The 20,716-nt window shown below is 44.2% G+C and overlaps 1 protein-coding gene across 2 annotated transcripts in view; it reads left to right on the forward strand.

The window, feature by feature from the left end:
- Aoah (acyloxyacyl hydrolase) overlaps positions 1-20,716 on the forward strand; it is a 159,837-nt gene that overhangs the window by 130,090 nt on the left and 9,031 nt on the right. The window contains exons 14-19 of one of the 2 annotated variants that reach the window (XM_042695065.1): positions 952-988; positions 1,701-1,766; positions 7,833-8,005; positions 12,238-12,296; positions 12,669-12,728; positions 13,844-13,940. In XM_042695065.1, coding sequence (XP_042550999.1) covers positions 952-988; positions 1,701-1,766; positions 7,833-8,005; positions 12,238-12,296; positions 12,669-12,728; positions 13,844-13,940 — 492 coding nt within the window. Of the gene's footprint in view, positions 1-951; positions 989-1,691; positions 1,767-7,832; positions 8,006-12,237; positions 12,297-12,668; positions 12,729-13,843; positions 13,941-20,716 lie in introns of both variants that reach the window. The other variant, XM_042695064.1, reaches the window with a different exon arrangement.

Here is a 20,716-nt window from a genome sequence, read left to right on the forward strand (position 1 = left end):
TTCCTCTGGTCCTTCACTGATTGATTTCTTACTTTGGGGGCAGTTTGTCATGTATATATGATAGTAGATAGATAGATGGATAGATAGATAGATAGATAGATAGATATAGATTACAGTGTGTATATACGCATATGTAATATATACATATATGTATAATATTATATATATATTTATATACATATATGATATATTATATATATCAGTGAAATAGATAAATACAGCTTTTGGTTGTGTTGGTTGTATTGTAAAACACTTGTTAGGTTTAGTTTCTTACCTGGCTTGCTTTTTACTTTTGCAAAACATTTTTGTTAGGTTTTCTTCCTCACACCATATGTGGTTTGGGCTAGCTGAATATAGGGCTGCAAGCTTTTTTTTTTTTTGTCTGTCATGGGGCTTGAACTCTGGGCCTGGGCACTGTCCCTCAGCTCTTCAGCTCAAGGTGAGCACTCTACCACTTGAGCTACAGCGCAACTTCCAGTTTTCTAGTGGTTTTATTGGAGATAGGAGTCTCACGGTCTTTCCTGCCCGGGCTGGCTTTGAACCATGACTCAGATCTCAGCCTCCTGAGTAGCTAGGATTATAGGCGTGAGCCACCAGCGCCCGGCATGGCTGCAAGCTTTTGAGGATCAGAGTCTGCTTGCAGACTCTAGCATTTTAATGAAGACTACCAAAATTTGATCTCTTAAAATGTGGCTTCTCTGTATCTCGTTGATCAAATTCCTATATAACATTTGGCAATGTCAAATTATCAGAACTCCTTTCAAGGAGAATCCCAGGTGGAAATGCTGCAGAACATCACAGGAAGCAAGTTCTCTCCATCAGCACAATGGCCTGGAGAAACTCTGATGCCTGCACTATTATGCTTCCTTTATGAATTCAGCCAACCAGACGCTCATGTTGATGTTGTCACTTGAACTCACTAGCCTAACTTCCTCCATTTTAATCACTCAGGTGCATCTTCCCAAAACCTGGAGAAATTTATAGAAAGGTAAGGGGAAGATGGATCTAAAAAATATTTTTAAATTTGATTACTCATTTTGAAAAAGAAACGAAGACTCTGTTGTTACCTCACAGTTGTTTCTACTGAGCTCATTTGTTCACTATCATAAAATACTGTGGTAGCATTTCTTGGTCCAATAAGCTTAGGAGGTGATTCATGTGTGTATATATCTATAGAAGCTAGGGAAATGAATTCTAATTCTAATTGCATAGGAATCAGATAAAATTTATGTTTGAAAGGCGTAATTAAAAAGTCCTAAGTATTGTGCCATATAGCTAAAAGAATATGTTTGTGCCCAGTTGGGCTTAAAATTCTGCAGTGTCCTACCTTTCTGAAGGTGACGACAGGTCCAGAGTTGTGAGGATATCCTAGGAATCTGAAATGAGTAATCCAGGTAATTCACCTGTGCTGCTGATAACAAAGACCCTTGATAGATGCTAGGAAGATCACCATATGCATTTCAATTTGCTCTTCAATTCTGAGCATCGATGGCACACTTCCCCAATGAAGAACTGAGTTCCATATTATAGAAAAGAAGAGAAATGGAATGGGGATTAACTATACTCAATGAAAGAAAAGTTTTCTAGGAGGGTGGTCATACAAAGGTATTTTCTCTGAGTCCAGACTGTGTCCCTGATTAAAAGCTAGGTTCACAGTACCTGACCCTCAGAACTCACCTGTGGCTTCTCAGCTTGTCTAGGAACCAAGTGTTGGACCATCCAGCTATTGTCATATACGCCATGATTGGAAATGATGTCTGCAATGGGTGAGTCACTGAGGAAAGATTTCCAAAATTGTTTAAATTTATTTTTATTGTCTTTGAGTAATTATGTAAAGGGAGCTCAATTCAATGTGTCGGTGCATGTTGATCAGTGTCACGCCTTCCCATATTCTTCCCCTATCTCTTCCAAACCCACCCATCCACCTCAAGTTGGCTAGATTTTCCTCCCTCTTCCTTAACTTCTCCTATAGCAACTCAACTCCATTATAGTGATCTGAGAGCGAATGAACTTTTCTATGTTAAAAGTAAGACCTACACATGTGAGATCCACAAATAGGGCCTACAAAGCTAAGAGCTGCTTTTGTGTCTGATCCATGCATCTGACACACAACTGATGGACATCATGCATGAAAGATGCTACTCAGATCTATACTTCAGAGCCCATGAGTTCCTTAAATAAAATGAATAAGGCAGAGCCACCTCTGTGTCTCAAGAGCCCGTGGTCACTCATTCTGGTAACATCCTTTTGTGGAAGGTACAGCACAGAGCCCACAGCCTTTGTGAAGAAACTACACGTAGTTCACAGCCAAGACTATTTATGCTCATGACCCAAGTTGAAAAAGAAAGAAAGAAAAAGGAGCTTTGTTAAACTGCTAATAATAGCAGTGGTTTTGAATTTTGATTGACTTAGTTTCCCCTCAAAACCTGTCTATGCCCCCTAAGGAATATGCTGTATGTATGAGTACCACCTAGCTTGTGCTTGTGGCCAAAATAAATGAATAAAAGTAAAACTGGATATAGATTGACTCTGTAGTTGCCACCTACTCACTATTTAAAAGAAGTTAAAAAAAGAACAGGGAAAGTTAAGCCAAGAGAGGTTCCATGACCTGCTCGAGGTATTCGTGAATTAATAGCAGCACTGGACTCCATCCCCTGCTCACAGCCCACCTCATATGCCCCAGTTCATTCACCAAGCCTCCCAGGCCTGTTGTAAGACCAAAGTTCAGTATTATTATAACATGGCTGTTTTCAGATGCCTGCATTTAACTCTGATGATGAAAGATGTAGAGACCGAATCAAGAAGGAAGCTCAGGGCAGGACATTCTGCCCAATGATCCAGAAGTGCTCAGGAACCATGCCTTACCCTTGTCCTACCAGGCTGGTTTTCTCCTCTCCCTAGAACCTCAAACTGGCCAAGGCTACACACTGAGGACCTAGACCATCACAAATATCCCCTAATGCCTGTCACAATGAGCTCAGAGCTGTGCCATGCTATCATTCCACCCTTGCAGCAGTCCTAAAAAGCAAGTGTGATTGTTTCCATTTACAGATGGAGAAACTGAGGCCCACAAAGTGAAAGAACTGACCTCTTGCTGCTGCTGAATGGCAAAGCTGAGAGCCAACGCAGGTTCTCTGGCTCAGACCCATGCTCTTTCAGCCTCACACTGGCCTTCTTTGCCTTCTTGCACTCACTCACCTTTGTACAATCTGTGGGGAGCACTCATGGTGTGTAGTAGCACTGGGACTCAATGACACAGAGGCCCACAGAGGTCTCTCTCTTGAGAGACATCTCCAAGGAGCCTACAAAGGATAAGGATGCATCACAATGAAAACAAACGAATGGTCAGACCAGCCAGTGTCCCTCCATTCCCAAAATCAGGTCCCCCAGGGGGAAGAAAGAGCAGGCAGAGAGAAAATGGATGATTGACAAAAGAATGACTGCGAAAAAGAGGCCTAGTATCTCAAAGCTCGAACCCCTGAAGCTGGACTTTTCCAGAACAACCTGCTTACCCCCAGAGATACCTCCAACCTCACTCCTGCTTTCTCATTTCCAAAGAGCCAGAGAACAGAGCAGGCAGACACCAGCCAGAGGCCAGTGCCAGCCTCCCCTGCCAGAAAACCAGGCAGAGAAGCAGCGAGCATGCGGGCGAGAGAGCAGAGCTGGCAGGGCAGGGTGCTCCTGCAGTGCCCACTTTGCCATGTCCTGTGGAGGGGTTAGAAAAATAAAGACAGATGGCAGCTATTCCTGTCCATCTGCCAGAATGTCAAGGTGGAACAGACATCCCCAGATGAGCAAAAGATGTCATACAAAGCCCAAGCTGGCCAGAACAGGCTTGTCCCATGACTTGTTTCTTTCCTTTTTTATCTTGAGTCTGACGCTGCTAGTTCTGACTGAAATCAGGCAGCTAGGCTCCTCTTTCTCGGTTCCCTAAACTCATGTAATTACTCAGAACACACCTGATAAATGGATGCCATCAGGATTGGAAGAAAGCTTTTAGCATCAAGAATTTAGGAGGGCTGGGAAGGTGGCTCAGTGGTAGAGCGCTTGCCTTGCATGCACGAGGCCCTGGGTTCGATTCCTCAGCACCAGGGAAGCAGAAAAAAAAGCCGGAAGTGGCACTGTGGCTCAAGTGGTAGGGTGCAAGCCTCGAGCTGAAGAACTGAGGGACAGTGCCTCGGCCCAGAGTTCAGGCCCCAACCTAAAAACAAAAAAAGAATTTAGGAAGGAAAGCAATGCAGGGGTAATTAGCTTTGTCATGTGTCCTATTCAAGTTTACCTAAGCTTTACCTAATCCCAGATTCCCTGGGCTTTTTCTTGTCCCTGCCCTTGAAAGCTATTTCATGAAGTAATACAGAAGAAGGGGAGTCCAGAGGAACAACAAATGTAGATGAGCTAGAGCAGGAGAACCTTTGGGGTGTGGGGGCTGTGCTGCCGTAGAGCATGAAATCATAAAGTCCGACAGCCCATCTCTGACACCTCAACATGATGTCCGTAAAAGAACTTTGTGCTGGGTGTCAGTGGTTCATGCCTGCAATGCTAGCTACTCAGGAGGCTGAGAATTGAGGATCATAGTTTGAAGTCAGCCCAGACAAGAAAGTCCATGAGACTCTTATCTCTCCAATTAACCATCAAAAAAATCCAAAAGTGAAAATAAAATAAAATTTAAAAAAAAAATCCAAAAGTAGAGCTGTGGCTCAAGTAGTAGAGCATTAGTCTTGAGCACAAATGCTCAGGGACAGTGCTCTGTTCCTGAGTTCAAGCCCCAGGATGGGCTTCAAGAAAAAAGGAAGGAAGGAAAGAAGGAAGGAAGGAAGGAAGGAAGGAAATAGAGAAGGGAAAAGAGAGAGGGATGGAGGGAGGAAGAATTTTGTAATGGCTGGAATTGTGACAGATTGTATAGTATCTAAGACTAGCCCCATGTATTGACTTGTATTTTACAGTGGACATAGAATTCATAAATAGTACATTTTTATCTAGTAGAAAGGCCCAGAACCACCCACCCAGATTGCTCATAACCCTCTGACTCCAAACATTGTTCTTCTGCAATGCCACTGCTTTGGGTCAGGCCCAGGACAGGTAACCAGTGCTGCATTGAGAAGTAGCCAGAGTACAAATAGGTCACAGCTGCCAAAGAGCCTGGACTATAGTGCTCCACATAGCCACACAGATGGTAGAAACGCCAGCAGGGAAGGAAGAGGGCTGAATTCCTGCTATCCAGAACTCTCTTCCAGACTCCATAGTCAGAAGTAAAAATGGCCAAGGCAATGATAAGGAATTTCCCAGCCAGCCCGAGTGTTCCAGGACACACACACTTGCAAGGGATTTTTCCCTAGTCTGTAGCCTTGGGGAAATGCAGGCCCAGCTCATCCCCTTTTACCTGTCTATGTCAGGAGATCTCAGGGATTGGATGAGAGCCCAGGGATGAGATTGCTGCTGGCTGGCAGGAGGACAAGGCCTTAGCCCACTTACCTGGATGATGCAAAAGCATGAGCATGCCATCAGAGGGTCTCTGGGTGTCAGCTTGGTTCCGAGAAGCTGGCTTTCAGCAGAGGCTGTCTGCCTTCTTGCTCAGCAGAGGGCATTTCTCCCTAGCATCATCCAGGTGCAATCTGGCTGGCGTACTTGCCAGCATAATGAAATGATCACAGCTATCCCAGCACCCAAGGAGAGAGGCTTATTTTGCATGATCAGGCACGATTCATTAGGACAAGGACAAGCTTCTGAGCCACGCCCATGCATGAGGGACTTTCTCTGTTCCCAGCCTAGCTGTGTGTCCAAAGGACATCAGAGGGCACCAACTTCTCTCTCATTACTTTTTCAAGTTTCCATCTCTTGTCTGCAAGCTGGGCCTTCCTTGTTCCTGATCTGTCATTCTGAGTGTCCAAGCTGAGCTACCAGTGTGTAAGGAAGGGTGGGTGGGCACACTGAGACTGCAGTGTGGTCTTTTTTGTTGGTGGTGTTGGTCATGGGGCCTGAACTCTGGGCTTGGGCGCTGTCCCTGAGCTCTTCAGTTCAAGGCTAGCACTCTACCACTTGAGCCACAGCGCCACTTCCAGCTTTTTCTGCTTATGTGGTGCTGAGGAATTGAGAACCCAGGGCCTCATGCATGTAAGGCAAGCATTCTACCACTGAGCCACCTTCCCAGCCCCACATTGTGGTCTTGACACAGACCCAGAACACCTGCATAGGAAAAGGCTAGACATCTTCAGTTTAGCCATTCAGCCCCTGAAAGATGTCAGGGAGACATAGGAGATATTTCCCAAACCACTGGGGTTCCTTGGTCTTCCAAAAACATCACCAGAGGAAGTTGGTGGCTCAGGCCTGTCATCCCAGCTATTCAGGAAGCTGAGGTCTGAGAATCGTGGTTTGAAGCCAGCCTGGGCAGGAAAGGCTGTGAGTCTTTTCTTCAATTAACCACCCAAAAGCCAGAAGTGGAGCTGTGACTCAAGTGGTAGAGGGCTAGCGTTGAGCAGAAAAGCTCAGGGACAGCACCCAAGTCCTGAGTTCAAACCCTAGTGCCAGAGAGAGAGAGAGAGAGAGAGAGAAAGGAGAGAGATTAAAGCCCAGAAACTGGCATCCTTGTTTATACTGTGCTTTTTAAACATACACATAAGTAACTTTAGTGTAAGTTTGAATGATATAGTCCTAGAAATATATATATATATATATATATATATATATATATATATATGATGCTTCTTTTTATATATACTATACTTATGTTGAAAATAAATCAATCGCTTAAATTCAATCCATGTGTGGTTGAGGTTATAGATTTGCTTTGATTTTAGACTTATACTACTTATAGCTAATTACAGCCCTTCCTTTTTCTGTTTTACTAACTTGCATGAAATGAGATGAGGCCATTCTATTTCAAAGCTTGAATAAATATCCTCCGTCGCACATACCACTATCATGTAGAGAAGGACAGTTTTACAAGATTGCTGGCAACTGTTGTTGCAGCAGAATAACAGAATAATATGGTCTATCAGGACACTCGTGAAAGTCCAAACCCAATACAGAAATGGCAGGATGAAAAAGCAAGATATAGGCTGGGAAGGTGGCTTAGCAGCAGAGTACTTGCCTAGCATGAATGAAGCCCTGGGTTTGATTCCTCAGTACCATATAAACAGAAAAAGTCAGAAGTGGCACTGTGGCTCAAATAGGAGAGTGCTAGCTTTGAGCAAAAGAAGCTCAGGGATAGTGTCCAGGCCCTGAGTTCAAGCCCCAGGACTGGCGAAAAATAAAAAGCAAGATATAGCAGGGCACACAACATTACTTCATTACTTCTGTCTCAGAAGCAAAGCTAGCCCTGTGATACATGCAAGGATTCTGTGATATATATTAAGCTTTAAAGACCAAGTTTCAGACCCCAAGGTATCAAATTCATCTTAAGTGATAGCAGAGCCTTTCTATGAACTGCAAGGCTACAGGGGCTACAGCAAACAGCCCCTAAAATTTTAGGAGCATAAACGTGAGCTCTTCACTCATACCCATGTCCCCCCAGGATGACCATGGGAATCTGTTCTGAGCAGCAGCCATCTGGAATATTCTCTATGCCCACGGGTAAAGAAAAAGAACATTCTAGAGGCTCTCTCCCACATGACAGGTGTCCCTTCTGCCCAAAACTCACAGGCCAGAACCAGTCACATGACCCTAGGTCAGAGTGGTTCAAAAAAACCAGGAATATTATAGACAATAGTACCATATGTATATGCATGTATTTATCTATGCATGTATATATGTATATGTGTATGTATTATATATTGTATTGGCATGCATCTGTCTTTATAATCAACTAAGTCATTTTCTGTTTCTTCCACCAACAGGAAGGCTGATCCAGTTCCCCAAATGACTACTCCTGAGAAATTGTACTCTAAGGTCATAAAGACTCTGAATTACTTGAATGCCCACCTGCCCAAGGGGAGCCATGTGATTCTGTATGGTTTGCCAGATGGAGCCTTTCTCTGGGATAATCTGCATGACAGATATCATCCTTTAGGTACCAGTGGGTGAAGACTTCTACTCCTTCACAATGTCCATGTTCCTATGTCCAATGTACACATAGTGAAAACCCTATAGGAATGCATCTGAATGAGCATCGCAGAACATAGGTCAGAATCAGTGGAGGGATGAGCCCTCTGGTGCAATATCTGAAGGTCATTGTTCAAATCAGATTCAAAGACAGAGGGGACAGAGGCTATTAGTCAAAAATTAGGACAAATCAAAAGGTAAAACTTTAAATCAGGAAACTCGGTTAATAAGTGAAATAGAGAATGAGCAGAAGATGCCCAAACAAGAAACAGAAAGCCCCAATTCCCAAACAAGAAACAGAAAGCCCAATTCAAAGGGAGGAACTGCAAACCTCCTCTGAGTGAGGTTCTCAGGGGACCCATTAAGGTTCCACACCCTACAGATACACGCTTTTGGCATCCTAGCTCTCAATACCCTTAAATTCCCCCAGAAATTTCTAACTTCTAGCCACAGCTCTAATGCTTCCATTATTGTCCAAACAACATAAAAATTGTAGTCACACTAGGAAGGGCTGTTATAAGTATCCTTAACCCCTAATTTCATTAGGTAGATGAAAACAGCTAAGACCAGAGAGATGACATGGCTCATCCAAGGTCTCAGCAGTTCCTTGTGTCTATAAGCTGGGTGTAGCAGAGCTCAGCTTTCTTTCAGGGGAAAGATGTCCTTCGAAAACTATTAAGTGCTCACACATGCAAGTGCTTTTCTAGATACCAGCTAACCAGCAGAGAGTACAATAGCTCTGAATCCCTGTCCATATTCCAGTAGGGAAGAAGAGACCCAAAGCAAATTAGATGATGATAAGCGTGTCAGCAGGGGAGCTAAGCAGGGAGACAGACACAGGACCCTGGCCTCAGTCCTCCATTATGAGCATCTACAAGAAGAGGCTGGCCTCCCCTGTGCAGCTCACATTGAGATCACCGATCAGCCACTGGCAAAGAAAAGACTGCCCCTTCCTGCTATCGTCATGCCCAACTCCTGAGATCAACCAAGCTTAAATCATGCCAGAGGTCCACGCACATCCCTATAGTCAAGGAAGTGATACAAAGGAGGTGGTCCAAAATTCATTCTTTAATGCCCTCCAGAGAGTGGGATAAGAACACGATTTCACAATTAAGACCATCATGAGTTTTTCCTTGCATATATAATACTTTGTGCAGCTTTTCCATCTCCTTTTGTCCCCTTCCTATAGCCCCTACTTAAGTCATCCTTACCTCCTTCTTCAGGAAATCCCATCCTGTTCACAATAGAAAGGAGTGTGTCTCCTTTAACCTACTCTTAAAGGGATTTTCACTCTTCATTCTAACCTCATACCACTGAGGATGAAGCCATTCTCCTTCAGCTTCCTGAAATGTATCCAGGTACAACCATCAAAGCAAAACATTACCCTGCCTCATCTAAGGAAAACAAGCCCTGTGGTTCACAAGACTCTAACAGTGCCTTTGAGAAACAAGTGTGGGCATCCAGGGAAGATTTGCATTCCGTTCTAGGGTGCCTTGCCTTTAAAGAACACTTGCCACTTGGGCGGAGACAGGTTGTATGTACCCCGAGATGTGTGTAGCTCCCACCCCACTCAACAGATTCCCTCAAAACTGTTTAATTCTCCTGTGCTTGGAATTGGGAGGGAGAGGAAGATGGCGGACAAGTGATAAGTGTCCCCAGTTTCCTCCATGGAAACGTGACTTTGACTTTTCTGTTTTCAAATCTCATTCGGTTTCCATAAATTCTAGTTAGACATTTTCTCCCTCCCCCAACCCCCGTGTGTGTGTGTGTGTGTGTGTGTGTGTGTGTGTGTGTGTGTGTGTGTGTGTGTGTGTGTGTGTGTGTGTGTGTGTCACACAATCACTTGATTTAATCAGTACAGGTAATAATGACCCCATGAAATTTGTGGGGGAGAAAAAAGGTGAAAGGAAGAAAAAACTTGATTAGAGGTCTCTATAAGCCATGGTTCTCAGCCAGCTGTGAGAGGAGGTGCTACTGGCATCTAGTGGAGAGAGCCATTTATTCTATATAAACAGCCTTTAATTTGGGGGCGGGGATGCCAATTAGGGAAAAAGTTGAAGCCATCTAAAATGTGTTTAATACGTTTAAGTAATTATTCACATCCCAAATTATCCCTGATGCCTGGTTGCCATGGAAAATAGGTTATATACTTCTTAAAGAGGTATCAAGGTCCTTTCTAGAAAGAGTAGGGAGGAAGGTAGGACTCCGGCTTGTGCGTCGTCCTTCAATGGGGCTCATCACGCTCATAAGATGGAGAGAGAGGACGGCTGCCCTCACACTCCCCGCCTCCAGGTTGTCCAATCTTCAGGTTAGCATAGCCCTTATCCCAATCAGTAGCCTGACACTCAAGTCAGACTCCCAGAGCTCTGAGCTACAAGTTGGGTAGAGCAGAAACAAGTTGGGTGGAGGGGGGAGCGAGGGAGGGAAAAGAGAGAGAGAAAGAGAGAGAGTGTGTGTGTGTGTGTTAGAGTTCTGAATGCTTCTTTATTTGAGCTTAGAAACATGATTATGAGAAACTCCAGTTTTGACTGTAGCTACCACTTAAAGATTAGAAGTCAGGGAGCAGAGGGTCTGGGGACCAAGGAGAGAGGTCCCTGGTCAGTGATACATTCTCTACTACCTCCTTCCCCTAAGGTAAGACAACCAAGCATAGCACCCCCCACCAAAGAAAAGGTGAAGCCACAGCATGAGATCCCCAGAACAAACATGCTCCCATGTCACCCCTACCAGGGAGGAGAGTGTGTTAGTTCCCTTTGTCATCTCTCCTCTGTTTCATAACAGAACCCCAATTTGAACAAAGAAAGAAGAGGGCAGCCAGCAAGAAAACAAAGGCCAGACAGAAACAGATGTGAGAAGAGGGAGGAGCCTGGGTGAGGAAAAGAGGTGGAAGGTATCAGTCACACAGCTGGGTAGGCGGGCCTGAGACTAGCAGGGTCTTATAGAGGAAGTGGACAAAGTGGAAAAAGCCATAAAGGAAAGAAAGTAGAAGTAAAGCTTCAGTGTGGAGAGCAGGGATTGGGGAATGCAGGAGCTCGGGGCTCCACATTGGCTCACGAAAATGAAGCCAAGGTAGACGCCAGTGGTTTGGGATTTGCCTAAAATGTGAAGAAGCAGAAGCTCTTGCAGAAAAGAGACCTGGCGTGTCACTGTGACTTTAAAGCCCATGACTTTTCATCCTAAGATTCTTTCACCCACCCTGAGATCAATATATTTTCCTCAATCACAAGCAAATGGAACCTACCTTTTGGTGTAAGCCATCTGAGCTATAAGTGAAAAATCAGACTGTATTCCATCCCCTTCCATCTTCCACTTCACTCTGAGATAGGTCCTATTATCCACTTTGGTGTTTCCCCCCCCCCCCCCCCGCTTAGAGTATAAGAAGTATTAATGGGTGCAGTCACTCACCTGGAGATTGGGGTGGGGGACACTAAAATTGGTATGTCAGCCACAGCATGAAAGTGACCACCTCTGGGGCTAGAGAAGCTAGAAAAAGAAAGAAGGGAGCAGAGAATAAATACTGCCCCAGATTCAGACTCTATTGCTGATGCTTAGAGAGGATCTGTATGACCCCCATCTCCCACTGATCAAGGTTCAAGTAAGAGAACCACGGGGCAGCCCCTAGCCCATTGCCATAAAGGGAAACAAAACATGCTGGTTTCCCTATCCTTCCCAAGCATGTAGTCTGGAGGCCTTCACCAGACTGTGGGGAGCACTCCATGGTGAGAACTTCAGATGCTCAGAATGCTCTGCCCGTGCCTCCACATGGGACAGTGGGGCCAGTCAGGCCTGGATATTCTATAAACTTAAAAAGAAAACTTCAGATCCACTGAATATCCCAGTAACCCTCAAAAGCTTGGCGTTTCTTGCCATTTCCAGGAGAAAGGCCTGGTTCTGTGCATGAGCAAGGCACTCTGGTCTAGAAAGAGCACAGAATATTTCTTCCCACTTCCCTGGAGCCAAGAGGAGTCCCATCCTCCAGTCTTTACCCCACCAAGAGCTCTGCAGGGTAGGAAACTCCCTCAGGACCCACCCCATCTTGGGGCCTAAATTTCTAAGGACACAGAAAGAAGCAAAGCTCAGGCATTCTTCAATGGCAATGCTCAATCATGCAGCCGCTGGGCATCAGGATCACTCGTATACATCACTGAATATTGCCGTGTCTGATTACGTATGACATGCCAGACCCTTTGTGTTTTCCAGGTCAGCTAAATAAAGACGTGACCTATGCACAGTTCTTCTCCTTCCTGAGCTGCCTCCAAGTGAGCCTGTAACCTAATTCTTTATGACCACACACACATACACATGAGATGGACATGCGCACATGCATGCACACATGTGCATCTACACACATGGCCACACACACGACACACAAGCATGGATACATGCACATGCATGCACACCCAAAACCCCTGACACATGTACATGACACACATTAGCATGGACATGTACACACAGATGGGCATGTATATGTTTGTGTACACAAACATGATTGTGAATACATACATATACACAACAAATACATTCATGTGTATTCCTACATGCACACACACAAATACACATGCACACATACATACACACTCGTTACTCAGGTCTATTTCTATCTAATCAAAATGATGTGTTTCTACTCTCAGGTTACCCCCTGTCATGGCTGGATGACTTCCAACAAGACCCTCCGGACTCTTACTTCAGAGGTAGGACACCACACCTATCCATACCACCTTTGATCCCTATGTTTGAGACTGCTTCCTTATTCTGACAGTCTGGTGCAAGATGGCCACCAAGCTGGTGAACAATGAAATCAATCTTCCAAGGAGTGGAAGGAGCCAAGACAGCATCAGTGCACTGTGTCTCCTGGGAGGTCTCCAGGCTGGCCTCTCTCTCTCTCTCTCCACACACACACACACACACACACACACACACACACACACACACACACACACACACACACACACACACACACACAGCTGTTTCAATAGCTCCTGGGTGAGGGTGAGGAAATGGAGAGGTGAATAAGGTCAGCCCTATACAACTGATGTTCTCTAGAGGTCAAAAAGGTATCTTCAGAGCCAGGTACCAGTGGCTCATGACTGTAATCCTAGCTACTCAGGAGGCTGAGGTCTGAGGATCATGGTTCAATGCCAGCCTGTGCAGGAAGGTCTATGAGACTCTTATCTACAATTAACAAGCAAAAAAAAAAAAAACCCAAACAAACAAAAACCAATTGAAAGTGTAGACATAGCTCCAGGGTAGAATACCAGCTTTGAGCAAAAAAGCCAAGTGAGAAGATGAAGCCCTAAGTTCACCGTAATACCAACACAAAAACAAACAGCACTGTGATGAATGGTGGTAGATATAAAGATGAGCTTTGTGTATGCATTTCTATCCCTTAAGACTATTTCCTATAAAAAATTATTGGGTCAAAGGGTATGGCCATGTTTAAAGATTCAGTCTTTGTTGCCAAATTGCAATTGAGAGAGGCGAAACTAATCTACATTCTTATTCACCTGCCCCCAACGGCATTCAGTATTATCAGGTTCTTCATTTCATCATTGCCAGTCCCATGGGAAATGGAAGGCCTTATTATTTTAATCAGCACTGATTTGATTCCTAATGAACAGTCACATTTTTCATATGTTCGTTGGTCTTTTGCACACGAATAGAATTTAATGTGCTGCGCTGTTCTCTCTTGATTACTTGGAGAAAGGAAGATAGAGAGAGAGGTCTGGGGAAGATCGATTTCTTTGTTCTGCCTGAATTGTCTCACAAAAGTCAAAGTCTCACAGAATTCTCTTTCTCTTATACTCAGAGAGCAGAAGAACTGTCCAATACCCTGAAAAAAATTACAACCAGTGAGAAATTTACAAACTTCGATCTTTTCTACCTGGATTTTGCCTTCCAAGAAAGTAAGTTGCTTGGTTTTAAATATTAACAGAGAAAAGACATAGCAGATACAGTGGAGAACACCAGGGCAATCTGTTATAAAGCAGTGAGCAGCAGATTAGGCAGGATTAATCCTGACACCAAGAGCTCTCAATATGGGCGGAGGGGGTGGGGGAGGGAAGGTAAAGAGTAAGTGAGGCTCTGAGGGAATTTGCTTCCTTTAATTCGTCATCATTTTAGCATCTGTGAAGCCCTGGGGATATAGCTCAGCCATAGAGCTCTTGCTTAGCATCCCAAGGTCCTATATTTGATCCCCAGCACTGCATAAAAAGAAAAGGAAAAGAAATAGTGGGGGCTAGGAACGTGGTTTAGTGGTAGAGTGCTTGCCTAGCATGCATGAAGCCCTGGTTTGATTCCTCAGTACCACATACACAGAAAAAGCCAGAAGTGGCACTGTGGCTCAAGAGGTAGAATACTTGCCTTGAGCAAAAGAAGCTCAGGGATAGTGTCCAGGCCCTGAGTTCAAGCCCCAGAACTGATAAAAAGAAAAATGAAAGAAAGAAGTATCAGAATCTTTGAAGCAATAGAGCCACTGACCATTTGGACAGAACTTTGGATAGGTAGCCTTGAGACTAATAGAATCAAGCCAGCTTGTTCTGTTCAGGTTTGGCAATGTCTTGCTTACCTATAGCTAAAGATGGGGTGAAAATATTGAGAGGTAAAATATTGAAGGGGTGATGAGATAGGGCACTGGAATAGTCAGGAATAGACTGGAATAGATTCCATATTGCATAAAGCTGTAGGACCCAATGAGAATCTCTCTAAAGGAAGGTCCCATTGATTTGGCTGTGGTGAGCTGTGGTGTGTCTCAGTCACATAATACCTACCCAGCAAGCTTGAGGCTTGAGCTTAACTCTCATACCGTTTAAAAAAAAAGAACTCATCCGTGGCAAAGCACTCAACTTATGTCCCATCTTTCTGGAAAGAACATTAGGTTTCTTTGTAGCATGACTGGAGCTATTGATTTATCCTTTGCATTTGTACTCTGAGAAAATAGTATTTATTAATTATAGTCCATCCAGATTCATTTTCACTGCTAAGCAATTTTCCTATAAGAGAACCCCTCCCTTACCCCCAGTTGATGGACTGCCAGCTGAGATGGTGCTAATGAAAAGCTTTTCAAGGTTTGCAAAGAATGGGAGGCTTCTCGCCCAGAATTTATCATTCTATCCCCTTCCATCCCTCTTCCGTCCTCACCTCTAGCCCAAGCATCTGGGAAGGAGCAGACGGCCATCATGAATTTTTAGTCATTACATTAGCTGACACGTTGTGCATTGCAGACTCAATTCTGAACATCTTTTCAACAAGTCTCATCCCCTTTAACTAGATTTCTTGCCTGCATGATACATCTCTCTCTCATGGGGAGAGACGTTTTGATAAACTACTTCTCATTAAAAGGCAGACTTAAAAGCTCATTAACAAATTCTTTTGTGTAAACACACGCATCACCACATAGCCTGTGCTCCTCAACAACCTGGAACATAGATAACCCTATAAGACATATAATAATGTCTAACATTCACATGGGACTGTGTGATCTCTACCGCTGACATTTATTACCGCTCAGACTGTCGGCCATTCTCTGAGCATGCCTAACCCTCCTTCTCTCCCCCACCCCGGCTCCCTCCTGCCTTCTCCAGACCATCATATCTATGTGGTGATGATGAGGTGGATGAATTTGCCATCCTCATAAATGCCTAGGACAAGTACCAGACTGTTGCACACTTGCTTCTCCAAGTATGTTCTAGAGAAGAAAAACCAACACCATGCTGGATTACAAATGCAGAGTCTCAGGCCCTACTCTATGTCTAATCCAAATCTGTGTTCAAACACAATCCCCAGGTAATCTACAATACATTAATTCTCTAATGCTACAAAATTAACAGTTTGGTCACTGTCAAATTGTGTGCATGTGTGCAAGCGCATGCACACACATATGCATGTGCGTGCCAAGCCTGGGGTTTGAACTCAGGGCTTAAGTGCTGTCCTGAGCTTCTTTTGCTCAAGGGGGGCTAGTGCTCTACCACTAGAGTCACAGCTCTGTAGCTAGGATTACAGGCTAAGCCACCAGTGACTGGGCATGTCAGGCACAACTCTGTGCCAAGAGTTGTTCAGGTATTTGAAATCTAATTTTTAACCAAACAGAACTATCTCCATAGACAGTTAGAGCAGAGAGTTTTATCCTTGACCCATCCCACTACATTGGCAAACCAGCATGTTTCCAAGCAAAGCCTGGTCGGCTCCGTCCTGTCCTCCAGCAACAATAAACATAGCACCAAAGCAATGATCTCTGTTCATCTGAGCAGAACATGCACACCCACTTGGTAGCAACTGCTCAGGCATTCCACAGGCTCCAAAAGTCCATCAGCAGTCTCTGTTTTGTAATCTTCCACCATTTATTAAAAATAAAATCCTGAAGTTGGACTCCGGTGGCTCACGCCTTCCTAGATACTCAGGAGGCTGAGATCTGAGGATCGTGGTTCAAAGCCAGCCTGGGCATAATAGTCCGCGAGACTCTTTTCTCCAGTAAACCATTCAGAAAACTGGAAGTGATGCTGTGGTTCAAGTGGTAGAGCGCTCGCCTTGAGCTGAAGAGCTGAGGGACAGCGCCCAGGCCCAGAGCTCACGCCTCACAACCAACAAAAAAAAGAAAAGAAAAAATGAAAATGTTTTTTAAAATCCTGAGCTGAATACCAGTAGTTCATACCAGTAATCCTAGCTACTCATGAGACTGAGAACTTAGGGTCATGGTTTGAAGCCTGCCTAGCAGGAAAGTCTATGGGACTCTTATCTCCAATGAACTGACAAAAATGTAAAAGTAATATGGCTCAAGTGGTTAGGCACTAGCCTTGAGTAGAAAAAACAAAACAAAACAAAAAAAGTAAGCAAGATCATAAGGCCTTAAGTCGGAATCCCTGTACTGGGAGAAAAATAATAATTTTAGTGTCTAATTTTGGCTCAGAGCCTTTATCATCTTCTCTGTTTGAAGTTAGTGGCACACTACAAGGACACACACATGGACACAGTAGGAGGACAGCAGAGACAGAAGGACAGCACCCCAGGACCTGCCTACAGGCTGCTGTGATACAGAAGCCTTCATTTAGGAGCTATGAACCACCATGGCTACTTGTGAAAGTGTTGCATTCTTTAATCTAGTTTTCAAAAACTATGGTGATATCTTGACTCAGGACCAAGTTAAGATTTTTTTTTGTCATGGGACTTGAACTCAGGGCCCAGGAGCTGCCCCTGAGCTCTTTTGCTCAAGGCTAACACTCTACCACTTTTGAGCCATAGTTCCATTTCTGGTTTTGTAATAGTTAATTTGAAATAAGAGTCTCACAGACTTTCCTGCCTGGGCTTCACTTTGAACCACAATCCTCAGTTCTCAGCCTCCTGTGTAGCTAGGATTACAGGCATGAGTCACCTGCAGCCAGCAAGTTAAGAAATTTTAAATGCTTTAGCATTTATCAGAGTAGGCAGAGAGGTCATGGACCGCTGAGTCCATCTTTGGAAGTAACTACTCATGATTGAAGTTCATCATCTTAGAAACCAGGACCACACATCCTGGAAAGCACTCCATGTTGGTGAAATGTACTGGAATAGAAAGAGGCCAGAGCTTGTCGCTGTCTACTTTTCCCAATTCAGACACAAACAGCTATGTATCCTGGAGGAGATTAACCACTCAGTCTTTGTTTCTTTTTATGTAAGTATGGTACCTCAACCATAGGCTTTATGCAAAGATTCAGTGAGACAGAACTTGCAAAGTCATAAGGACTTGGTAGCTGGATGGATGACCTGATCAATGATGTTTCTCAATCAACTTCTGTGCTCTTCCACATAGTAAAAGTCTCTTCCCTTTCAAGGTCCAACCCAGCTCCTATCACCATTCATGCCTAAGGATTTCTTTGTGTTCCTTCGAGGAAGATATGATAGAGACCCAGCTCATCATCTCTTTGGTCCAATTGAGTCACTTGGGAAGGCTGCAGTGTTCTTCGCAGTTCTGTAACTGTCCCTCTTCTCACCTCAGCACTACACCGAAGCTGACTCTGGCAGGAGAAATGGCCTCATTTTTCACAGCACTGAAATTCACATCATCGTAATAGAGTGAATTGCAGCTGAGGGGCCCTGACACTTCAGGGGAGTTACCAACCTATTAGTCCCCAGTCCACAGCCCCATCCAGTGCTGAAAGCAAATAGCACTTCCCCACAGAATTTTTGGTCTTTTGCTGACTCACTCTTCAACTGTTGATGAACTAAGCAGAGACAGCAATTTTTCCTCCCTTCAGGAAATGTCAACTTAATCAGGTGATGTCCTTTCTCACAGTTGGTACCCCTACCTCCCAGACAGAGGAAGGAAATGTCACTTGGCTGACAAAGTCATTTTTACACTGACAGTTTAAATATACCTCCAGCTGCCCTCAGCTTCCAGGACAGCTCAATTGAAAAACCATAATTTTCCATCCTCTTACCCTATATATTTTTGCCAGTAACTTCATGGTATACACTAGAGTGAAGATGTCTCTCTAAAATGCCTGGTGGTACATGTTTGCTCTCATATGTGGAAGTTAGATCTAAATTATGAAAATATATAAAGGGTCATACGCAGATACACACAAATAGACTATAGTATACACAAGGGAGAATTCGGATGGTGCACCACCTTTGAACAATTAAATGATAGTTTAACAAAATGAATACTAGGAAGCTGTAACATATTCTGTCTGAGGTGGGTAGAGCTTAAGGCAATGGAGGTGGATGAATGGAGACAGGAATGGTGGGTAAATAGTCAATGTGAAAACAGAACCAGGTCACTTAAAGGAATGGGTGAGAGCCAGGCACTGGTGATAATGCCTGTAATCCTTGCTACTCAGGAAGAGGAGATCTGAGGATTGTGGTTTGAAGCCAGTCAGGGCAGGAAAGTCTATAAGCTTCTTTATCTCCACTAAACTATCCAAGAACAGCTGGAAGCGGAGCTACTGCTCCAGTGGTAGAGCACTAGCTTTGAGCAAAAGAAGCTCAGAGACAGCACTCAAGCCCAGGGACCAGCATGATAAATAAATAAATAAATAAAGAGATTGGGAATGAAAGGAGAGAAAAATGGAAGGGGGTGACATTGCTTAAGACATATTCTACTCATAACTGGCATGTTGAATTGAAACCCCTTTGTCCAGCTACTGAAAGCTAATTTTAAAATGTCTGCTAATGTTATGATTCGTTGAAGAGCTACCAAGTATCATGGCACTTTCTTCCTCTACCATTTCTGTTGGTTGCTCTTTCCAAAAGCTGGTCATTAGTAATAGGTTTTTAAAGAGGCTGCCAAGTAAGAACAACACTACACACATGGTATTCAGGTAAGGGTCAGGTTTATTCATGGGCTGGCACCATGCCAGGTTGGCACTCCAAGCAGCTGGAAAGAAGGGGGGGAGGTGTGGCCAGGTAAAGGGAGATGGGACCAGGTAAGAGGAGGTAGGACCAGGTGGGTGTGGCCACATCAGATCCAGAAGTGACCTCTGCAGATGCAGATGTGATCTCTTCCAGGTGTGCCAGTTGCCTAGGTCATGCAGGTAGTGGGCGGAGACTTAGCTGCAAAGAGGGCGGAGTCTGCTCACCATCCAGGAGTGGACCTTACAATTAGCAGAGTTGTTCTGACTTCACAAAGAAAATACATTGGAACCAAAGGTGGTCCAGGATAGTTCTGGAAATTTAATTCAGCAGCAATTCTCAAGAATAGATAGGAATTCATCTTTCTATCTTTATTTTATTTGTTGTTACTGTGGGGTTTTTTCATTTTTATGATTTTTTTTAAAAATTTCATTGTCAAGAGCCGGGCACCAGTGGCTCATGCCTGTAAAAAAAAAAAAAAAAAAATCCTAGCTAACCAGGAGGTTGAGATCTGAAGATCACAGTTCAAAACCAGCCAGGGCAGGTTTATTTCCAATAAACCACCAGAAAACCAGAAGTGGTGCTGTGGCTTAAAATGCAGAGTGCTTGCCTTGAGCTGAAGAGCTGAGGGACAGCACCTAGGCCCAGAGTTCAAGCCCCACAATCGACCAAAAAAAAATTAATTGTCAAGGTGTTGTACAGAAGGATTACAGTTACATAAGGTAGTGATTACATTTCTTGTCTAACTTGTTACCCCTTCCCTCATTTTTCTCCCTCTTCCCTTCCCCTCCATCCACCCCCAAGTTGTACAGATCATTTCCAACTTATTGTCTCGTGAGTATCACTTTACATCGGTTCCCCCTTTGTCCTTGGTCTCACCATTTTGTTGTTCCCCTTCCCTTCCCTAGTTCAGATAAATGTACATACAATACCTAGGGTACCAAAATTGGATGCAGCAACAATAGGGGATAAACCATAGTTGGGCGGGGGGACAAAAGAATGAGAAATTACATAGTGCATTGAGAACAACAACAAAGAAAAACCTCTTGTGTCCATATGACCATATAAGATGAGGTTGCTGTGTTATGTGTGCTGGTTCTAGGGCTTGAATTCAGGGCCTGGGTGTTGTCCCTGAACTTTTGTACTCAAGGCTAGGGGTCTACCACTTGAGCCACAGCTCCACTGCTGCCTTTCTGTGTGGTTAATTGGAGATAAGAATTTCTTGGACTTTTCCTGTCTGGGACTGGCTTCAAGCTGTGATCCTCAGATTGCAGCCTCCTGAGTAGCTGGGATTATAGGTGTGGCCACAGGCACCCAGCTCATTTCCCTATTTTGAAGGATAATCTGAGGTAAGGAA

The sequence above is a fragment of the Dipodomys spectabilis genome, unplaced genomic scaffold (assembly GCF_019054845.1).
Source record: "Dipodomys spectabilis isolate Male_0828 unplaced genomic scaffold, ASM1905484v1 ptg000178l, whole genome shotgun sequence".
Lineage (NCBI taxonomy): Eukaryota > Metazoa > Chordata > Mammalia > Rodentia > Heteromyidae > Dipodomys > Dipodomys spectabilis.